This window comes from Hemiscyllium ocellatum, chromosome 9 (assembly GCF_020745735.1).
Source record: "Hemiscyllium ocellatum isolate sHemOce1 chromosome 9, sHemOce1.pat.X.cur, whole genome shotgun sequence".
NCBI classification, from domain to species: Eukaryota; Metazoa; Chordata; class Chondrichthyes; order Orectolobiformes; family Hemiscylliidae; genus Hemiscyllium; species Hemiscyllium ocellatum.
The window spans coordinates 78,832,368-78,851,386 of record NC_083409.1 but is presented as its reverse complement, the minus strand read 5'-3'; the positions used below and the strand labels follow the sequence as shown (position 1 = coordinate 78,851,386).

General features: G+C 39.2%; 1 protein-coding gene across 2 annotated transcripts in view; it reads right to left on the bottom strand.

Moving 5' to 3' along the window:
- Positions 1-18,345, bottom strand: part of dmap1 (DNA methyltransferase 1 associated protein 1) — an 84,306-nt gene extending 65,961 nt beyond the window's left edge. The window contains exons 1-3 of one of the 2 annotated variants that reach the window (XM_060829866.1): positions 18,265-18,345; positions 6,612-6,720; positions 3,940-4,031 (exon numbers count right to left, since the gene is read on the bottom strand). In XM_060829866.1, the coding sequence (XP_060685849.1) occupies positions 3,940-4,031; positions 6,612-6,710 (191 nt within the window). In that variant the 5' untranslated portion in view covers positions 6,711-6,720; positions 18,265-18,345. The remainder of the gene's footprint in view (positions 1-3,939; positions 4,032-6,611; positions 6,721-18,264) is intronic. The other variant, XM_060829867.1, reaches the window with a different exon arrangement.
- Positions 18,346-19,019: the final 674 nt, after the last annotated feature.

The following is a 19,019-nucleotide window of genomic DNA, read 5'->3' as shown; positions in this document are numbered from 1 at the left end:
GTACAGCTGCAACATTGACACCTAAAAGGTAGATGGGCAATAAATGCTGGCCTGGTCAGCTATATCCACAACTCAAAAATGAAAAAAATAATTAACCTTTTGAACATTTTAACCAAAACAAGCAAATTGCTTACATTTTTATCACCTTAAATATGCAAAGACTGCCTTTATAAATCCAAAAGCAAAAGTGTCACTGGCAAAACCAGCAACTTTCTATAGCCCCAAGTTCCTTGAGAAGGTGATGAAGGCAAGACTTCTTTAACTGCAACCGTCCATCTGGTCTAGTGACATGTATAGTGCTATTGGGACGAGTTTCAGGTTTTTGATCCAGCAAAAAAAGTGCCAACTTTGATGCTAAGTTGCAGCTGGTGGCATTCCCATATGATATTCTAGGTGGTACAGGTAGTGAGTTTGGAAGGGACTCCTAACCAAGGCTGTTACCAGTTGTAGAGGGGACCATTCATGTGGGCTTTGTCTTAAATGTTATTGAGCTTCTAGAGTTCTGTTAGAGACAAACTCATCCCAGCAACTGGGGTGATTCTATCACACTCCTGATTATGATGGTAGACAGGCAGTGTGAAGGAAACAGGTGAGTTACTCTTAGGAAAATATCTACCTTCTGTTCTGCTCTAGTACCCACAGTGTGTATATGACTGGTTCCATTTCTGGTTAACAATAATGTTAATGCTATTGAAATGTTATGGGGAGATATATTATCTCAGAAACGGTCATTCAAATCACACTATCGCAAGGCAATGGTACAAATTACTGGCTAAAGCATAAAGGTTGTCCATGTTTTAATGAATATGCACAGCTTCAACAGCTGAGAAGTTCTGAGTGACTTGCAATCTTGCACAATCAACGATCATCCCCACTTTCAATATTAATTAATGAAGCAGCTAAAGATGATTAGCCATGGGCATAACCCTGCGAAATTCTAACTGTGACGTTCTGGGACGGAGATGATTGGAGGACAACACTTGCAGTGTTGGCAAGAGGCCGAGCCTATATTCATGGGAGTTTAATAATGGGAGTTGATCACCTGATTGAAACAAGATCTTGAGGTGACTTAAAGTAGATGCTGAAAGGTTGTTGCCCCTTAAGGGAGAAACTAGAATGAGGAAACAGATTAAAAATGAGAGATCTTCCATTCAAGAAAGAGATGAAGATAATTTATTTTCTGTCAGAAGGTTGCTCTCTTCCTCAGGGAGTGCTGGAACAGCAGCATTGAATATTTTAAGCCTGAAGTAGATTGATTCTTGACTAACAAGGGAGTCAAAGATTGTTGGGGTGAGGCAGGAATGTGAAGTTGTATCCACAATCTGATCAACCATAATGTTATTGCATAGCAGAGCAGATAGAAGGGCCAAATAGCCTACTCTTGCTTCAGATTTAATAGGCCTCCTTGATGTCGAGGACTCTTACCTCACTTCTTGAATTCATGTTTAAACCTCATGAGTGTGAATTCATGAGTTCAGATACTTACGTGTCCTTGCAGAACCAAATCTGAGCATTAGGAAGCAGGTTATTGAGTGTCACTTGATAGCCCTGTCAACAATATATTCCAACACTTGACTAAAAATCAACATTAGATCAATATTAGAGGGCAGGAGGTATTTAGCAAGATTGGATTCATCCTGCCTTTTGTGCCGAGAATATACAGGCATTTTTTTCCCTGTTGTCAGTAGATGTCAGTGTTGCAGCTTAGCTAAGTATGTGGCTGGTCCTAGAATATAAATCTTCAGTGCTATTACCAAACTGTTGTCAGTAAACAGACTTTTCTGTATCCAATGTCTTTAGTTGTTTCTTTAAATCATGTAAAGTTACTCAAATTGGTTGGAGACTGGCATCCAGTGATTTAAAAGGTCTCAGGAAGAAGCTAAGATGGATTACCCACTAAGACCTTCAGTCTCATCTTTTGCATTGACATACTGGTCCCATCCATCACTGATGATGGGATGTTTGTTGGTGCACCTGCTTGGATTATCAAATTAAAGCAAATACGGAAGATGCTGGAAATCTGAACAGAAATCAGAAAGTGCTGGAGAAACTCAGTGGTTCTAGCAGCTTCTGTGAAGAGAGAAAAAGAATTAGTATTTCAAGTCCGTTATGATTCTTCTTCAGAACTGTTCTTGGTTCTGAATTGTTCGACCACTATTCATCAGTGAACGTGTCAACCCTGTAAAGCTTTGATCTGATCATTAGTTGTGAAACCACTTAGCTCTATCTATGCACTGCTTGGCCTGTATGTAGCCCTTTAATACAGCTTCAACAGGTTGACACCTTAATTTTAGCTATGCCTGACCTTGCTTGCAATATTCTCTCCTGAACTTCCCTCAAAGCAAGGTTGATCCACTGGCTTGATGATAATAGCAGAGTGAGGAATATGCCAGATTCTGGTTGAACACAGTTTTCCTGCTGGTAATAATCTTCAGGACCCTGTGGATGCCCAGTTTTGAGCTCAGTCAGATGTGGCTCCAAGCCACTTCTGGTGACGGGCATTGAAGTCTCACAGTCAGAGCATCAGAGAAAATTTAGTGAAGCAACAGGACACATGAACACAAATCCAATTGTAATATCCAAGATTTGTACGAAAGCATCTCTAGATCATATATGTGGTCATGGCACAACTAAAGTTTCATAGCATTTTTTAAAAAATAGTTCTTCAAATTGTAAAAATTTGTCTTTTATACCCATTAACAGTTATCTGTAAACTTTATGCCCAATAACACACACCCTAGATATTATAGTACTGCAGCAGCATGATTAGACTACAGAGACAAATCTGATGCACAGACTTTGTTCTCATAATGCAGAACTCACTTTCTATGCCTATACCTGATTGTCATATGACAGTGTACTTTGAATATTGCAGTGCAGTGGAATTGGAATGAAAACAACTCAACACATTTTTTCATTGGTCCGGTCAATCCCACTTCAGTTTCAAGTTCCATGCCATTACATATCTCCTTTTACCCATGGAGATCCAATCTCACTAGCTTCACCAGGTCAGCTAGAGGACTTGCCACTTCTTCCTTGAAGGAGATCCAAGAATTCCCTATCTATCATGACTATCTTCCAGCCCTAGGCTAACTTATTCACACAGTGAACAACTTCTCTTTTTGAGTCAACTCACTGATTTCAAATAAATGTGCTGCTATGGCAACCTGCATAATTCTGAGCAATACCTGCCTTTTCTTTCTGGGTTATGTGGCTCATTCATAATTTAAATTCCATTTCGATCCCCTCCCTAGCCTCTATTACCATACATTAATGACAGTACCAACACAGTTTCCTGCTCTCAGCTCAACCCAAGTTGTCATCTTTGATTCAAAATTCCACCCTTCTTTAATGGTTCATCTCTAAATATTCCTTTCCCTTTCTCAACTTCTCTGTTTTAATTTCTAATTACGTGCAGATCTTTACCAATATTGACCATAAACCCAGTGACTCCCATCCTCATACCCTAGTTCTGTACAGGACTTGATTCCAATCTTCAAGTTTCTCCATCACATTTGTTCTCAAGATGCTAACTTTCAAACCAGTCATTCAGATCAGTGTCCTTTTACCTTCAACAAATAACTCCCTTTGACTGTTAAAATACCTCAGCCCTGTATAGACGGTATTTAAATGGGCAGCCATGAGAAGTGCATTAATAAAGGAGTCAGGCATTATTCTGAAAACTTGACTAACGTGTTTACCTAATTTTCATTTTTCTTCAAAACTGAAATCTCCACTTTCCGAAGCATAAGATGCACTCAGAATTTCAGCAGAATCCAGGAACAGTGAGAAATAGAGTAACACAACACTGCAATATTCCACAGCTGCCATGAGAGGCTGCTCTAACACAAAGCTGGTAGAGGTTATAAGCATATCCTCAATAAACCAATCAAATGTGAGCACTTAGTAAAACATTATTTTTCATTTGCTTTAACTTACTTTTTGTCAGAATACAATAGGGCATAAACTTCTCTGTGCATTCCCTCTGGTCTTTTAAATGTAAGTGCTTCTGTAGACTTCTTTGATTTTTTCTGAATAAAATAGGAATTTATTATTCAAAATTAGCTTTGACATTAAGGACTAAAATAAAGCTAAATACTGAAGATGTTTTAAATCTGAAATAAAAACACTAAGTGCTGAAGAAACTTCGCAGATTTGGCAGCATCAATAGACATAGATCCAGAGTTTTGGGCCCAATGATCAGAGAATAGTGATTGAACTCAAGACATTTTCTTTCTTCATGGTTGTCAGATATGATGAGTTTCTCCAGCACTTCCTGTTTTTATTTACCATTAAGCAACACAGCTGAGAGTGAAAATGAGAAGAGTTAAACTCTACATAAAATAAAATCACAATTAGTGGACAGGAAAACACAAGAAGGGACAAAGTAAGAATTAGATTGAAAACTAGAAAATGCATTCTCCCAAACTGGTATACAGCAACCTATTGCTGCAGAATTTCAGCTTTACATTGAAGTAAGTTACTATTGTTGGACAGCTCATAGCCACAATAATTTATCTGCTTTGTAAACAACTCCAAAGACCAAGATGATCATTTCAGCTTCCTCCTCACTACCATTCACTGACCCCTGGCTTGAAAAAGCTGATCTCCTCCTCTATCCCTCTAAATTAAAGAAATATCTGTTTGTAATTTTGGTTTTCACCTTCAGCCAGTTTTTAAAGTGTAGTTTAATCTAAATAATGAAGTTAAAATCGAACTTCAAAATTATGAAACAAGAATGAATTTCAAAACCTATTGAAATTCAAGCTGAAAATTTAGCAAGCGACTACCTTAAAAGAAATTCCATGACCAAACCATCTTGAATGGATTCACATACAGATTAGATATATCATGTATAACATTCAACTAGTCAAATTAGCAGATCTCAAACAGATCAATTATTGGTCTTGGCATGCCTGGATTTGGGAGTGAACAATTTGCAAGGATGAGTATCCAGTGATACTTGCTGGAAGACTCTATATGTAAATTTAATAAGGATAAGATTGGATAGGACTACAATGTCGCTGTAGTTCAGTTTTCCAAAGCCACTTAAGGTTCAAATGTGACCAATTAAGCAAGAATCTGGAAGACAGCCCTGGGATTCTGAATCACTAAAACAGTGATATTACTACTAACCCACTGCCTTCCTCGAATCATAAATCAACAATCTTAAGCTAGGAAGAGGAGGAAATTGGCAGGAATAAAGGAATTTCCAAGTAAGGCCCAAAATTGTTTGTCATCTCAATCTAATCACTAGTTTGGAAGATAAATCCACGCAATTTTACTTACTTTGTTTCTCCAACATCTAACCACTAATTGAAGCTGCTATAGTAATTATTCTGCCTGAATTACAATCGATTTAAAATAACACAGAATGAAGAAGTTTAGAACACTTAGCCCCATTTTGGAATGCAAAAAAGTACATGCAGATTTTATTCAAAGCAAAATCTATTCAAAAAAATGATTCAGCAGCTTATTCCTTTTAATTAAGCACAATCACTGAAGTGAAGGGGAACAGAAATTCAATATTTACTCATTTTCTACATTGTGCTGCATCATTTCTGATTAATTTAACACACTGATAATCAGGGCAAGATGATGTCAATGCAGAGCAAATCAGTGAAGAAATTAAAATGCTAATTTAAATTAAAAGCATATGTAAATTTACAGGTTTTGGCCAGCCTGCTATAAATTAATCTTTTAAATCCATGATGGAAAACTACTTTAATACAAATGAAATGGCTCAAAAGGGTGCTGCTTAAAAACTGAATATATATCCAGGTCTGGTTGTAAACCATTAATCTCACTGATCAGTTCAAAGAAGTACAGACTCCAGGAACAAAAGACTCAAGGGCTTTAAACAATTATAGAAACCCAGAGGTGAGATTACATCTATTCAGTAATTTTAAAACTGTGCACTAAACAAAGTTATCTGCTATTAATTTGAACCACAACTTTGAGCAATTTTGATTATATTGATATGTATTGATGTTCAATACCTCTTTCATGTGGAACGATAATGATTAAGCCACTTTGAATTTATTCAATGTCAATAAAGTCAGGTAGCAATAAGCATTATCGTCAGTTTATGAAAGTCACATCATGCTAGTGGGCCATAGGGTTGCTCTCTCTCTCTCTCTCTGTCAGTCAGTCAAGAGTGTCGTGCCGGAAATGTATAACAGGTCAGGCAGCATCCGAAGAGCTGGAAAATTGACATTTCGAACATAAACCCTTCATCAGGAATGAGGTTTGTGGGTTAGGGCTGAGAGATAAATGGGAGGGTGGGGTTTGGGGAAAGATAGCTGAGAATGCGTTAGGTGAATGAAGGTGAGGGAGAAGGTTATAGGTCGCGGGGAAGACAGGAGTGATGAATGATAGAGAGACACAACTGGTGGTAGTTTTAACTTAAGGGTCACCACGCCTCATGTGAGGGAAGAGATCAAGTAGTACAGTTCTTCATGGTAACCTCAGCCAGTGCAGAACTGGACCCACACGGCTGGTGTTACCCTGCATTGCAAACCAGCTATCCAGTCAACTGAGCTAAATGAGCTCCTACAGTTCATATTAATCTTGAAGGAATTTACATTATAGAATTGTTTAAAGAGTGTTACCTTATCTGAATTAATGATATCTTTTTTACTAATTGGTGTGTTTTCAGAGTCACCACCCCCCAGTTCCAAAATATCACGAACATCTGCTCCTGTCGCCATTTTTATAAACCTGTAAAGATTAAAAGTAGAAATTTAAGAAGGAAATTTAGTTACAACAATCAAAAACTGCATTTACTGTATTCACCCTACACCTGGGTTGAAACTTCAATGCTGAAGAACAGCTGAAATTAGCCATTGTATACAAATTTCAGAATCCTTACATTTGGGTACACTCAAGACATGACCCATGATATAATTAATTGAATGGACTGTATTCAAAATAGGATACTAGGGCTCTTAGAAAATTATCCAGTAGGCAACTAATCCTCTAACTACAAAAAAAATCTTCTTCATAATTCTAATATGACCAGTAAACCCATGCCACATACAACACACTCTCCACAGATAGCATTTTTTATATAGGGAAAAAAAGTCTAGTCACTCCCAGTTTCAACGGATTCACATCTTTTGTTTAGCCAAGTCATAATAGAATAACTGTTGAAAGACATTTCCCACTGTTTTCAGAGAATTTCCAAACCAACTGTCAATAGTAAGGCCTCTAAGCCTCGTCAAGGCAAATCTTCAAAGATCCTTAAATTAGGATGCGTCTTTTCAACCAGTGACCATCCTCCCTCCAGCATTCCATCTGGTAGCTCCCAGGAGTCTTGCAGACTTTACCCAATCTGCTAGCCAGTCTTTTTCTTCTCTGCAAGACCTGTCCCATTCTATATAAAGAAATCACAGAGCCTAAAAGTCTGTCCATAGTCAGCCCAGTTTCTCCTGCATTTGCTTTCAGGTACGGACATTTTGCACTTGCTCCCATTAAATTACTATACACTCATTTGTATAGTAATCAAAACACACAGGCTTGTTGTAAGGCAGAACTCCAAGCAGATAACATAAATCTCTGCACTACTACACACCATTTTATATTTTAATTAAAAAGACAGGCCTAAATCAGAATTCTCTCATACAACCACAAATAGAATGGATGCCAATCACGCATTGTATTAAGCAGTAAAATATTATTCAAGACCATAATTGTTCAAGACAGAACTACAATTCCAAGATATAGGGTTGAATTTAAGTAAAAGTAAAGTAAAAGAATGTTCAGATTTTGGTTATGTTGAGACGTACTGATATTCAATTCAACTCTTTCATGTGTGATTACCATGAGACAATGATGATTAAGCCACTTTGAATTTACTGAATGTCAATAAATAGTCAAGTAGCAATAAACACTGTCAGTTTATGAAAGTCGCATCGTGTTAGTGGACCATAGGGCTGTTTTCTCTCTCTCATTAGAGAATACAACTGGTGGCAGTTTTATACAACCTATATGAAAGCAACAAAATGATATGTAACCTAACAGTTACTTACCTGAACATTTAAATAAAGTTCTTTTTAATCTTTAACATTGAATTACTACTCTCCATTGTTATGCTTGGCCAGATAAGACATAAGATAACTATTCATTGAAGCATACATCTGATAACTTCAACCCATATCAAAACCTTGCTTCTTCTATAGAAGCTTAACTGATTCTTAATAAACAAAAATGTACAATAATTTGTATTAACTAGATTGATAGTGTTGTGAGTGGTAACCTCAGTATTGCTTTCACAGAGGTGAGGCTTGCATGAAAGCTCAAAGTTGAGGTCACACTTGTAAAACTGAATTCAAATTATGTCTTGCCTCTCTCTGAATACCTGGCAAAAGAGCAGACACAGAAACTTTAAGATAATTATGGAATGGAAGGAAAGCACACACATCCTGCCAAGAAAAACTAGAGGATAAAAGAACACCTGAACTAGGAGCAGAAGGAGACAATTGCACCTGCCCCACTATTTGATATGATGATGACTATTCTCACCTTGGCCTCAACTTCACTTGAAAGCCTACTGTCCAGAAGTCTTCAACCCATTACTAAATTTAAAAATCTGTCAATCTCCACCTTAAACTTATTCAATGCCCCAGCACTGTCACAAACACTTTTATGCGGCACCTTATCAAATGCCTTCAAGACAAGATATACTACATCTACAGGATTACAATTTTCCATATTGCATGTTTCCATATTCCCATATTCAATGAACTCTGGTAAGTTAGTCAAGCATGAAATACCCTGCATAAAATCTTGCCAACTTCAACGAATTGTATTTTGACTATCCAAAATGTCCTGTTATTACTTCTTTAAATAGGATTCTAATAATTCTCCAATGACATGTTCAACTAACTAGGCAATAGTTCCCTACTTTCTGCCTCCCTCCCTTGTTAATGTAGCACCCTTATTCAACATTTTTCAATCCTTCCCCGCATCCAGGGATCTTTAGAATATTATAACCAACCGATCCACTATCTCTGCTGCCACTTTCTTTAAGATCCTAAAATGTAAACCTTCAGGCCCTCCAATGTGAAAACTGAAGCAAAATATTAATTTAGTGACTTTGCCATTTCTGTGTTCCTCACTATTAACTCCCTAATCTCAGCCTCCAATACCAACATTCACTTCAGCTACTCTCTTCCCCTTTATACACTTGTAGAAACTTTTGCTGTTCACATATATTTTACATCAGATTTTTTTCATAATTTACCTTTGCTCTTTTTCTGACCTTTAAAGCAACCCTTTATTGATCTTTAAATCCTTCCAGCCTGAAAATCACCTTTACAATACGGTATTCCTGAGTTTTTGACTACATATTATCTTTAACTTCCTTGCTTAGCTATGGATGCTTTCCTTCCCTTTACAATCTTTCTTTCTTTCTAACACAACACCAAATACCAATAGCCTGCTCCTTAGTTGATTCCCCAACATATTGCTCCAAGCAACAATCGCTATGTTATGGATCAGACCAAATCCCCTCAAGATATACTAAGAATATAATCTCGACCCTAACTTTTTCTTATTGTACAGATAGGTGTAAGGCATTGTATTCTAATTGCAACTTGATTGATCAAACTACCAGGCTTGAAACAAAACACACTTTATTCGTACACCTATGATTAAAATAGAGACAAAATAAAAAGAAAACAATTTGCTCAACTGTAACTCTTGACATTAGATTAGATTAGATTACTTACAGTGTGGAAACAGGCCCTTCGGCCCAACAAGTCCACACTGACCCGCCAAAGCGCAACCCACCCAGACCCATTCCCCTATATTTACCCCTTCACCTAACACTACAGGCAATTTAGAATGGCCAATTCACCTAACCTGCACATTTTTGGATTGTGGGAGGAAACCAGAGCACACATGCTTTACAATATATTTTATTTCATTTATGTTTGTCACATGTATCTTGTTACAAAATACAGTGAGAAGTGTTGTATACCATCACCAGTCTCTGGCACCACCATAAAAAAACAAATAAAAACAGAATATAATGGCAGAAAAATGGGAAAATAAAGGAATTGTCCAACTTTACAGTCCTTGTTAAGTGCTCTATCATGGGCTAGGTGGCCAGGCATGACTCCCCTTTACTGCACTACTGGAACGAAAGTCACCACTCTTCAGTGCCATCCCGCCTCCACTGATGTAACCAGCACTATCTTTGTTACACACTTGATTACAAAAGCAAAATTTTCTAACAAAGCATAACTGAGGGAAACAAAGCCAAAAGGGATGAGAAGTGTCCGCATATTTAGGTCTTCCGTAAAGCTTATCTCCATGCAGGCAACCGGGCTAAGCCACAGCCTGACATCTTGGGAGGAGCGGAGTGCTTGCTACCACTGACGCTACTGCCTCAACTCTCCTGCTGCTGCCTCCAATTCTGTGACTATTGGTGTTGCAATCACGTCCTGGAACATGCTCAGGCAGAGCTCATTCACAGCCTCCAATCACCAGATTCCGGACATGGTCCAGCAGGCCCCACTCTCAGCCTCTGATCAGTGGTCACTTACTGGATCCAGGAACATGCTCAGCATAGATATTAATTAATTCTGACTAAATGTTCCAATACAGTAACATCCCATAAACACACACTTGGCAAAAGCAACTTCTGTAAAATATGTTGTCTCACATGCAATTCTAGCAGCAGGCAGAGAACCCCAGCTTTTAGCTGTAACAGAAAGAGAGGAATAAGAACTACCACATCCAGTTTCAAGATCCAAGCAACTGCTACTGAAGACTAAAACTAAAAAATTCTGCTTCTGTGGGATGTTGATCTCACCCATTCAGGCTGCTTCTATTTTTCTAACTTATTTAAAATTAAATGCCTCACAAGCTCCTTATTTTATTGGCTTTGGAACATTTCTCATCGGTTTTCACACAAGAAAAGGAGAATATTGTAGAGGAGAAGAATGAGATATGAGATATTAGACTAGAAAGGATCGAGGTTAGTTACGAACAGGCGTTATCAATTCTCGGAGTGAAAGTAGACAAGTCCCCTGGGCTGGATGGGGTTTATCTAAGGATTCTTTGGGAAGCGAGGGAGGAGATAGCAGAGCCTTTGGCTTTGGTATTTGAGTCGTCATTGTCTACAGGCTTAGTACCAGAGGATTGGAGGATTGCAAACGTTGTGCCCTTGTTCAAGAAGGGCAGTAGGGATGACCCAGGTAATTATAGACCAATGAGCCTTACTTCTGTTGTAGGAAAGGTTTTGTAAAGGATTATAAGAGATAAGATTTATAATCATCTAGCAAACAACAATTTGATTTCAGATGGTCAATATGGTTCTGTCAAGGGAAGGTCGTGTCTCACAAACTCTGAGTATTTTGAGAAGGTGACCAAGCATGTAGATGAGGGTAGGGCAGTTGACGTGATATACATGGACTTCAGTAAAGCCTTTGATAAGGTTTCACATAAGTAGGCTGTTGATGAAAATGCAGAGGCATGGAATTGAGGGTGATTTAGCAGTTTGGATTAGAAACTGGCTTTCTGAAAGGAGGCAGCAAGTGGTGGTTGATGAAAAATATTCAGCCTGGAGTCCGGTTACCAGTGGTGTGCCACAAGGATCTGTTTTGAGACCACTGCTGTTAGTTATTTTTATAAATGATTTAGACACAGGCATAGGTGGATGGATTAGTAAATTTGCAGACGACACTAAAGTTGGTGGAGTAGTGGACAGTTTGGAAGAATGTTACAGGTTGCAGGGGGACTTGGATAAACTGCAGAACTGGGCTGAGAGGTGGCAAATGGAGTCCAATGCAGCTAAATATGAGGCGATGCACTTTGGGAATAACAACGGGAAGGCAGAGTACTGGTCAATGGAAAGATTCTTGGGAGTGTGGATTGCAGAGGGATCTTGGAGTCAATGTACATAGATCCCTGAAAGTTGCCACCCGGGTGGGGGGGGTGATGTCCTGAGGAAATGAGGTCAGTCACAGTGTGGGCTTGATGCCCAGTGGTGTGGTCATGGTCCTGGGGAGGTAGGAGGAGGAATCTTTATACGGTAAGTATGGTTGAGCTTTGACAAAGGGTCAGTTAGACTAACAGGATTGTATGTAAAATTTTGCTTCAAAGTACGTACAGAATTCAAGGTATAAACGCAAAAAGCCCGTGTGCGACCACGTGGTCTCATTGTCCTGCTTTGCTACGCACTTGTTGAACACAAAAGCTCTCAGGCCCCGCGTGATCTCATTCAGTCAGCTCTTTTCTCTCCTTACAGATGTTGCCAGACCTGTTGAGATCTTCCAGCATTTTCTCTTCTGGTCAGAGGCAGGTTCTTTACTGAGAGAGTGGTAAGGGCGTGGAATGCCCTACCTGCCAATGTAGTTAACTCAGCCACATTAGGGAGATTTAAACAATCCTTGGATAAGCACATGGATGATTATGGGATAGTGTAGGAAGACGAGCTGAGAATAGTTCACAGGTCGGTGCAACATCGAGGGCCGAAGGGCCTGTTCTGCACTATATTGTTATATGTTCTATATCAGTACAGTAGCATCTCGACACATGAACGACCCCGTTCACGAACAAATTGCTCTGACAAAGGGTCAGTTAGACAAACAGGATTGTAGGTAAAATTTTGCTTCAACGTACGTACGAAATTCAAGGTACGAATGAAGGTACGAACGCAAAAAGCCCATGTGCGACCAAGTGGTTTCATTGTTCTGCTTTGCTACGCGCTTGTTGAACGCAAAAGCTCTCGGGTCCCGCATGATCTCATTCAGTTCGTCTTTGGCGCGTGCGCTGTGAACAGCCGTCCAAGCATTCTTACGCTATCTAAACAATGGGAAAAATTGATTCAGTTCGCGAACTTTTTAGTTCGCAAAACGGGTCCCGGAACGGATTAAGTTCGTAAGTCAAGGCGCTACTGTATATAGAATATTTGAAGGTGGAAAGATTGACAAGTTTAACTGAAAAAGTTGGTAGAAAATAATATCAGGATAGGGAAGGCAAAAATCAAGTCCCCAGATCAAACAGCACTTAATTTAAAAATGTACATAGTACTATAATATTTACAACTGATAATATCATTCTCTACCTCACTTATCTGCTTTCCAGTTGGGTGGGACTATCTTTGCTTGATTCCACTTTTACTATAGTCAACAGCATCTCCAGCAATAGCTTTCCTGCCTATGCTGAACACTCTCCGAAGGAACAATGGCTTAGCCTTTTATCTTCCTCAGTCGTATGCTACCCTAGTAAATGTTAGCATGGCTTCCCTTAACTGCAATCAATTGTAGTAGCACACTAGCTTCAGAGTTTTAAAATTCCAGGTTGAAGTCCCACTCAAGCATTTCTGTGCAGAAATCAAGTTTGACATTCCAATACACTGTTGAGGGAAGGAGTTCTCCCATGCCTTGAGCAAAATTTATCCCTCAATAACATTTGGCATGATTATTTCTTGTTCTTTGTGGCAATTTGCTGTACATAAATTGGCTGCTGCATTTTCTCAAGTACACTGAGATAATCAGTGGCTGTAAAAAACATTTAAATATAAAACTTTCTTTTTCCTTAAAAAAGGACAACAATGATACATGACTGGAAAAGAAACAAATTTTAGTTAGGTAAAAAATAATGCAGAGTTTAAATTAGAAACAAAATGTTGAAGAGAACCACAGATCAACAAGGTACTTAAAGAAAGAGTTAAAAATCCATCTAGTTCACTGATGCCTTTTAGAGAAGTAAATTTGCTATTGTTACTTGGTCTGGCCTACATGATGGGTCGAGGACTGGTCAATGTTGTTTAATTTAGACAAATGTGAGTGCTGATTTTGGTAAGACAAATCAGGGCAGGACTTGTACACTTAATGGTAGTATCCTGGGAGTGCTGCTGAACAAAGAGACATTGGAGTGAAGGTTCATAGTTCCTTGAAAGTGGATCCACTGATTCTGTCAACAAACACATCGACCTGGACCCAATATACCGGCCACTGCAGCGGACAGCAACTGACAACCGGAAGCGGCAGAGACAAGCCACTATAAATGCCGAAGGAAACATGACAGAAGTGCTTCGCAAGAGGCTCCCAAGCACTGAAGATGTCACCTAGAAAGGGGACAAAACGTCTGCAACAAAAACTCCCAGCTCGGCGAACAGAACCACAACAATGAGCACCCGAGCTACAAATCTTCTCCCAAACTTTGAACTCTGACCAATAAAGGAAAGCATACCAAACGCCTTCTTCACTATCATATCTACCTGCGACTCCACTTTCAAGGAGCTATGAAACTGCACTCCAAGGTCACTTTTTTCAGCAACACTCCCTAGGACCTTACCATTAAGTGTATAAGTCCTACTAAGATTTGCTTTACTCCTTATGTCCTTTTTAAATTTTACCCTTTGCAACTTAAACCTAGTTAAAAATCACAACACCAGGTCACAGTCCAACAGGTTTATCTGGATGCACTAGCTTTCAGAGCGCTGCTCCTTCATCAAGTGGTTGGAGCAGCACTCCGAAAGCTAGAGCTTCTAAGTAAACCTGTTGGACTTATAACCTGGGTGTTGTGTGATTTTTAACTTTGTACACCCCCAGGCCGACACCTCCAACTCACTTTAAAACTATGCCCTGAAGTTTTGGACTCTGTCACCCTGGGGAGAAGACCTTGTCTATTAACCCTATCCATGCCCCTTATGATTTTATAAACCTCAATAAGGTCACCCCTCAGCCTCTGACGCTTTAGGGAAAATAGCCCCAGTTTATTCAGCTTCCCCCTATAGCTCAAACTCTACAAACACTGACAACTTCCCATAAATCTTTTCAGAATGCTTTTAAGCTTCACAACATCAAAGGAGACCAGAATTGCATGCAGCATTCCAAAAGTAGTTTAACCTCAATGTACAGCCTCAATGTGCCCTCCCAACTCCTACACAATGCACTGACCAATAAAGGCAAACATACCAAGCACCTTCTTCACTATCACATTTACATGCGACTCCACTTTCTAGGCACTATGAACCTGCATGCCAAGGTCTCTTTGTTCAGCAACATGCCCCAGGACCTTATCATTAATTATATAAGTCCAGCCCTGATGTGCTGTTCCAAAATGCAGCATCTCACATATAACTAAATTAAACTCCATCTACCACTGCTCGGTCTATTGGGCCATCCGATCAAGATCCCATTGAACTCGGAGGTAACCTTCTTCGCTATCCACTACACCTCCAATTTTGGTGTCAACTACAAACTTACTAACCATACCTCCTATGTTCACATCCAAACCGTTTATATAAATGACAAAAAGCAGTGGACCCAGCACCAATCCTTGTGGCACACACTGGTCACAGGTCTCAAGTCTGAAAAGTAACCCTCCACCAATGCCCTCCATCTTCTTTTTTCAAACTGGTTCTGTATCCAAATGGCTAGTTCTCCCTGTATTCCATGTGATCTAATTTTGCTAACCAGTCTACCATCAGGAACTTTGTCAAACACCTTACTGAAGTCCGTATAGATCACATCCACCAGTCTACACTCATCAATCGTCTTCAGTGAATTGTTTTGAAATAATCAAGTTTGAGAGACACCATTTCCTACGCACAAAGCTATGTTGACTACCCCTAATCAGACCTTGCCTATCCAAATACATATAAATCCTGTCCTTCAAGATTCCCTCCAACAACTTGCCCATTACCAATGTCAGGCTCACTGGTCTGTAGTTCTCCGGCTTTTCTTTACAATTTTTCTTAAACACTGGAACCACGTTAGCCAACCTCCAGTCTTCCAACACCTCACCTCACAAATAAGCAAGGAGCCCAGCAATGACTTCCATGGCTTCCTATGGAGTTCTAGCATACACCTAATCAAATCCCAGGAATCTATCCACCTTTATACGTTTTAAGATGTCCAGCATCTCTTTCTCTGTAATACACACATTAAGATGTTGCTATTTATTTCCCCATGTTCTCTCTGTTCCATATCCTTCCCACAACAAACACTGATGCAAAATACTCATTGGGTCTCCCCTATCTCCTGCACTTCCACATATAGGAAACCTTGCTGATTTTTAAGGGGCATCTCTATCTTAAATACAGATACAATACTGGCATCTATCACAATGTGGAGAATTGCTCCATCATATTCTGCATACAGGACAAGCCAAATCTAACATGCTGAGATTGGTCTACTCTTGATCAACAGCAAATTATGGGAGTAAATGTGCTAAACTGATGAAGTGAGATGACAATACTGCCCTTAACAACAATAGTCGTATTCAAGCAAGTATGGTATATAATGGCCTTAGCAAAACTGGAGTCAATGTGAATCTGGAGAAAATTCTCCACTCGTTGAAGTCATTTCCAGTATAAAGGAAGACAGAGTGAATTAAAAGTGCATCATTTCACAATATGCTGCATGAAATTTTATCATTTATTGCCTGTCTACATCTATATCCTGTCATAAAAACAAAAACTACGATAAGTATAAAAATGCTAAAGGGTATCAGAAAAGTTTAGAAATTAATTATTCAAAAAGCCAAGGGCAATAGAAAGGCTTCTTAATGCCTATCCCTATTTGCTTTAAGGTGATGCGGACCTTTTCCTTCAACTACAGCAATCCTCATCATAATCATTTTCCTACAATGCATTAGATAGAATTTTAAAATATTATAAATCCATTTGCAGTAAGAGCATAAAATGAAAAAGTGATGAAGGAGGCAATTTTGTAGAGGTTAGTACAAAACCTTGCCTCAGTTTTCACATTTTAACTGGATTTTAATTGAAAGCCATTAATAGAGATTATTGTATATAGCAACACTATTGTACTTTCTATTTTAAAACCAGATTTGTGTAAAGCTTAGTTAATTAGAAGTCTTTCATGTAGAACTAAGCTTTCAAAGAACCACTCACTGTTTAATCACTAATGTCCTCAAAAGTAGTCAAGGTGTTTTTTGCCAGCAAGAATCTCTTTCCTCCAAATAAAAAGAGTGCTTGGCTTTTTATTACATCCAGAATTTCATAGCACTAATGTAAGTTTGCTTGCTGACTTGGAAGGTTCATTTTCAGAAGTTTCGTCACCATACTAGGTAAATCATCAGTGAGCCTCAGGTGAAGTACTGGTATTATGAGCCACTTTCTATTAATGTGTTTAGGTTTCCTTGTGTTGGTGACATCATTTCCTGTTCTTTTTCTCAGAGGGTGATAGATGGGGCCCGAATTAATGTATTTGCTAATAGAGTTCTGGTTGGAATGCCAAACCTCTAGGAATTCTCGTGCGTGTCAAGCCAAACAGAGATACACATTGACTTGGACCCCATCTATCACCCTCTGAGAAAAAGAACAGGAAATGGCATCACCAACCAAGGAAACCTAAACTCAAATAAAAAGCAGCTCATAACACCCTTGCTTCACCAGAGGCTCACTGATGATCTTACTTAGTATGGTGACAAAACATCTGAAAACAAACCTTCCAGCTCAGTGAGCAAATTTACATCCAGAAGCTCAACCTGACCTACAAATCTTCTCAAAATTTGCAAAATGCTATGAAATTCATAGAATACAGTTTTTTTTGTAACATTTCTACCTATATTATCAGCACCACTCAAAATTCCTAAAAGGCAGCCCAATTCCCCCTTTGTTAAAAAAAAATCCTGTTTCTACTGAGAAAGTCTAGACAATCTTAAAACATGTAGTATTTTTTGAAGTGGCAATATATTAACTGGGACTCATTTTAAAGTTATAAACTCCTCACTTAACAAGAAAAAGAAACATAACCTAATAAGTCACTGAATAAGTTAAAAAAAAGTCACATAAAATCATGAATTCTGGCAGCATAATTTGAAGAAGGAAAAAAATCATATTGCATTAAGACCAAGTTTCAAAACGCAATCAAGTATGCGAAAACAGCAACTACTGCAGTACGAACTCATAAATATTGCAAAGGTATGGTTTTGTTTAGCCCAAGTCACCAAGATCCTTCAAATATCTACATCACCTAAAATGCTATCTACTAAACATGCTGGTATATTAATTACGTCCATGTAAATTGGCTACTATTTACAATATGCTTGGACTTCGTGAATTTTAAGCGTGGACTTAGTTCAGAACTACAATATGTTTCCACCTGCTGGACGTTTCCTTCCAACGGCAGGACAGGCAGCAATATCATGGCTTTTACATTGGGCTCCTATTTACAGCTAGGCCCAAGTATTTGATTTTGATTCTTCAAAGGTAACAATCAAAATAAATAGATAAGTACGTCAACCACATCGACTTATTACAAACGATAAACCAAATACCTTTATTGTTCACCTCAAAGAGGAGCTTTACTTTCCGTTTAAAATGCGCTTCTCACGCTTCCTGCCCAACACCGGTCAGATCCAACTGCATTATGGGAAACCCGCATGCCCACAGAGCGCAGGCGCGAATCGCGCAACATCCTGGGAAACGTAGTTCTGAGAGTTGGTCCGAAATTGTTGGAAATAGTTAACTGGCTTCATGCCTAGGTAGGATCGCGCGTTACTTTTTAATATATAGAATATTAATTTTGGCATTGTTCGCAAATTATGACAGTAAAACCTTTGAAGCAATGACTGAATATCCGCTAAAGTTTTAGCAGGCTTCACACGCTCACCGGTGCGATTGGAGGAGAGGGGCGGGGCGGGAACAGCAGCGCGAAAAACGCGCGAGGGGCGTCGGTTCGAGTGCAGTAGGAGCGGCACGTGACAGAGCGCGAGGGAGTCGGTGACAGCAACAGGTAATAGACTGAGGTCAGGTGAGGGAGAGCGAGACAACAGGTAATAGACTGAGGTCAGGTGAGGGAGAGCGAGACAACAGGTAATAGACTGAGGTCAGGTGAGGGAGAGCGAGACAACAGGTAATAGACTGAGTACAGGTGACGGAGAGTGTGATAACAGGTATTAGACTGAGTACAGGTGACGGAGAGTGTGATAACAGGTATTAGACTGAGTATAGGTGACGGAGAGTGAGATAACAGGTATTAGACTGAGTACAGGTGATGGAGAGCGAGACAACAGGCAATAGACTGAGTACA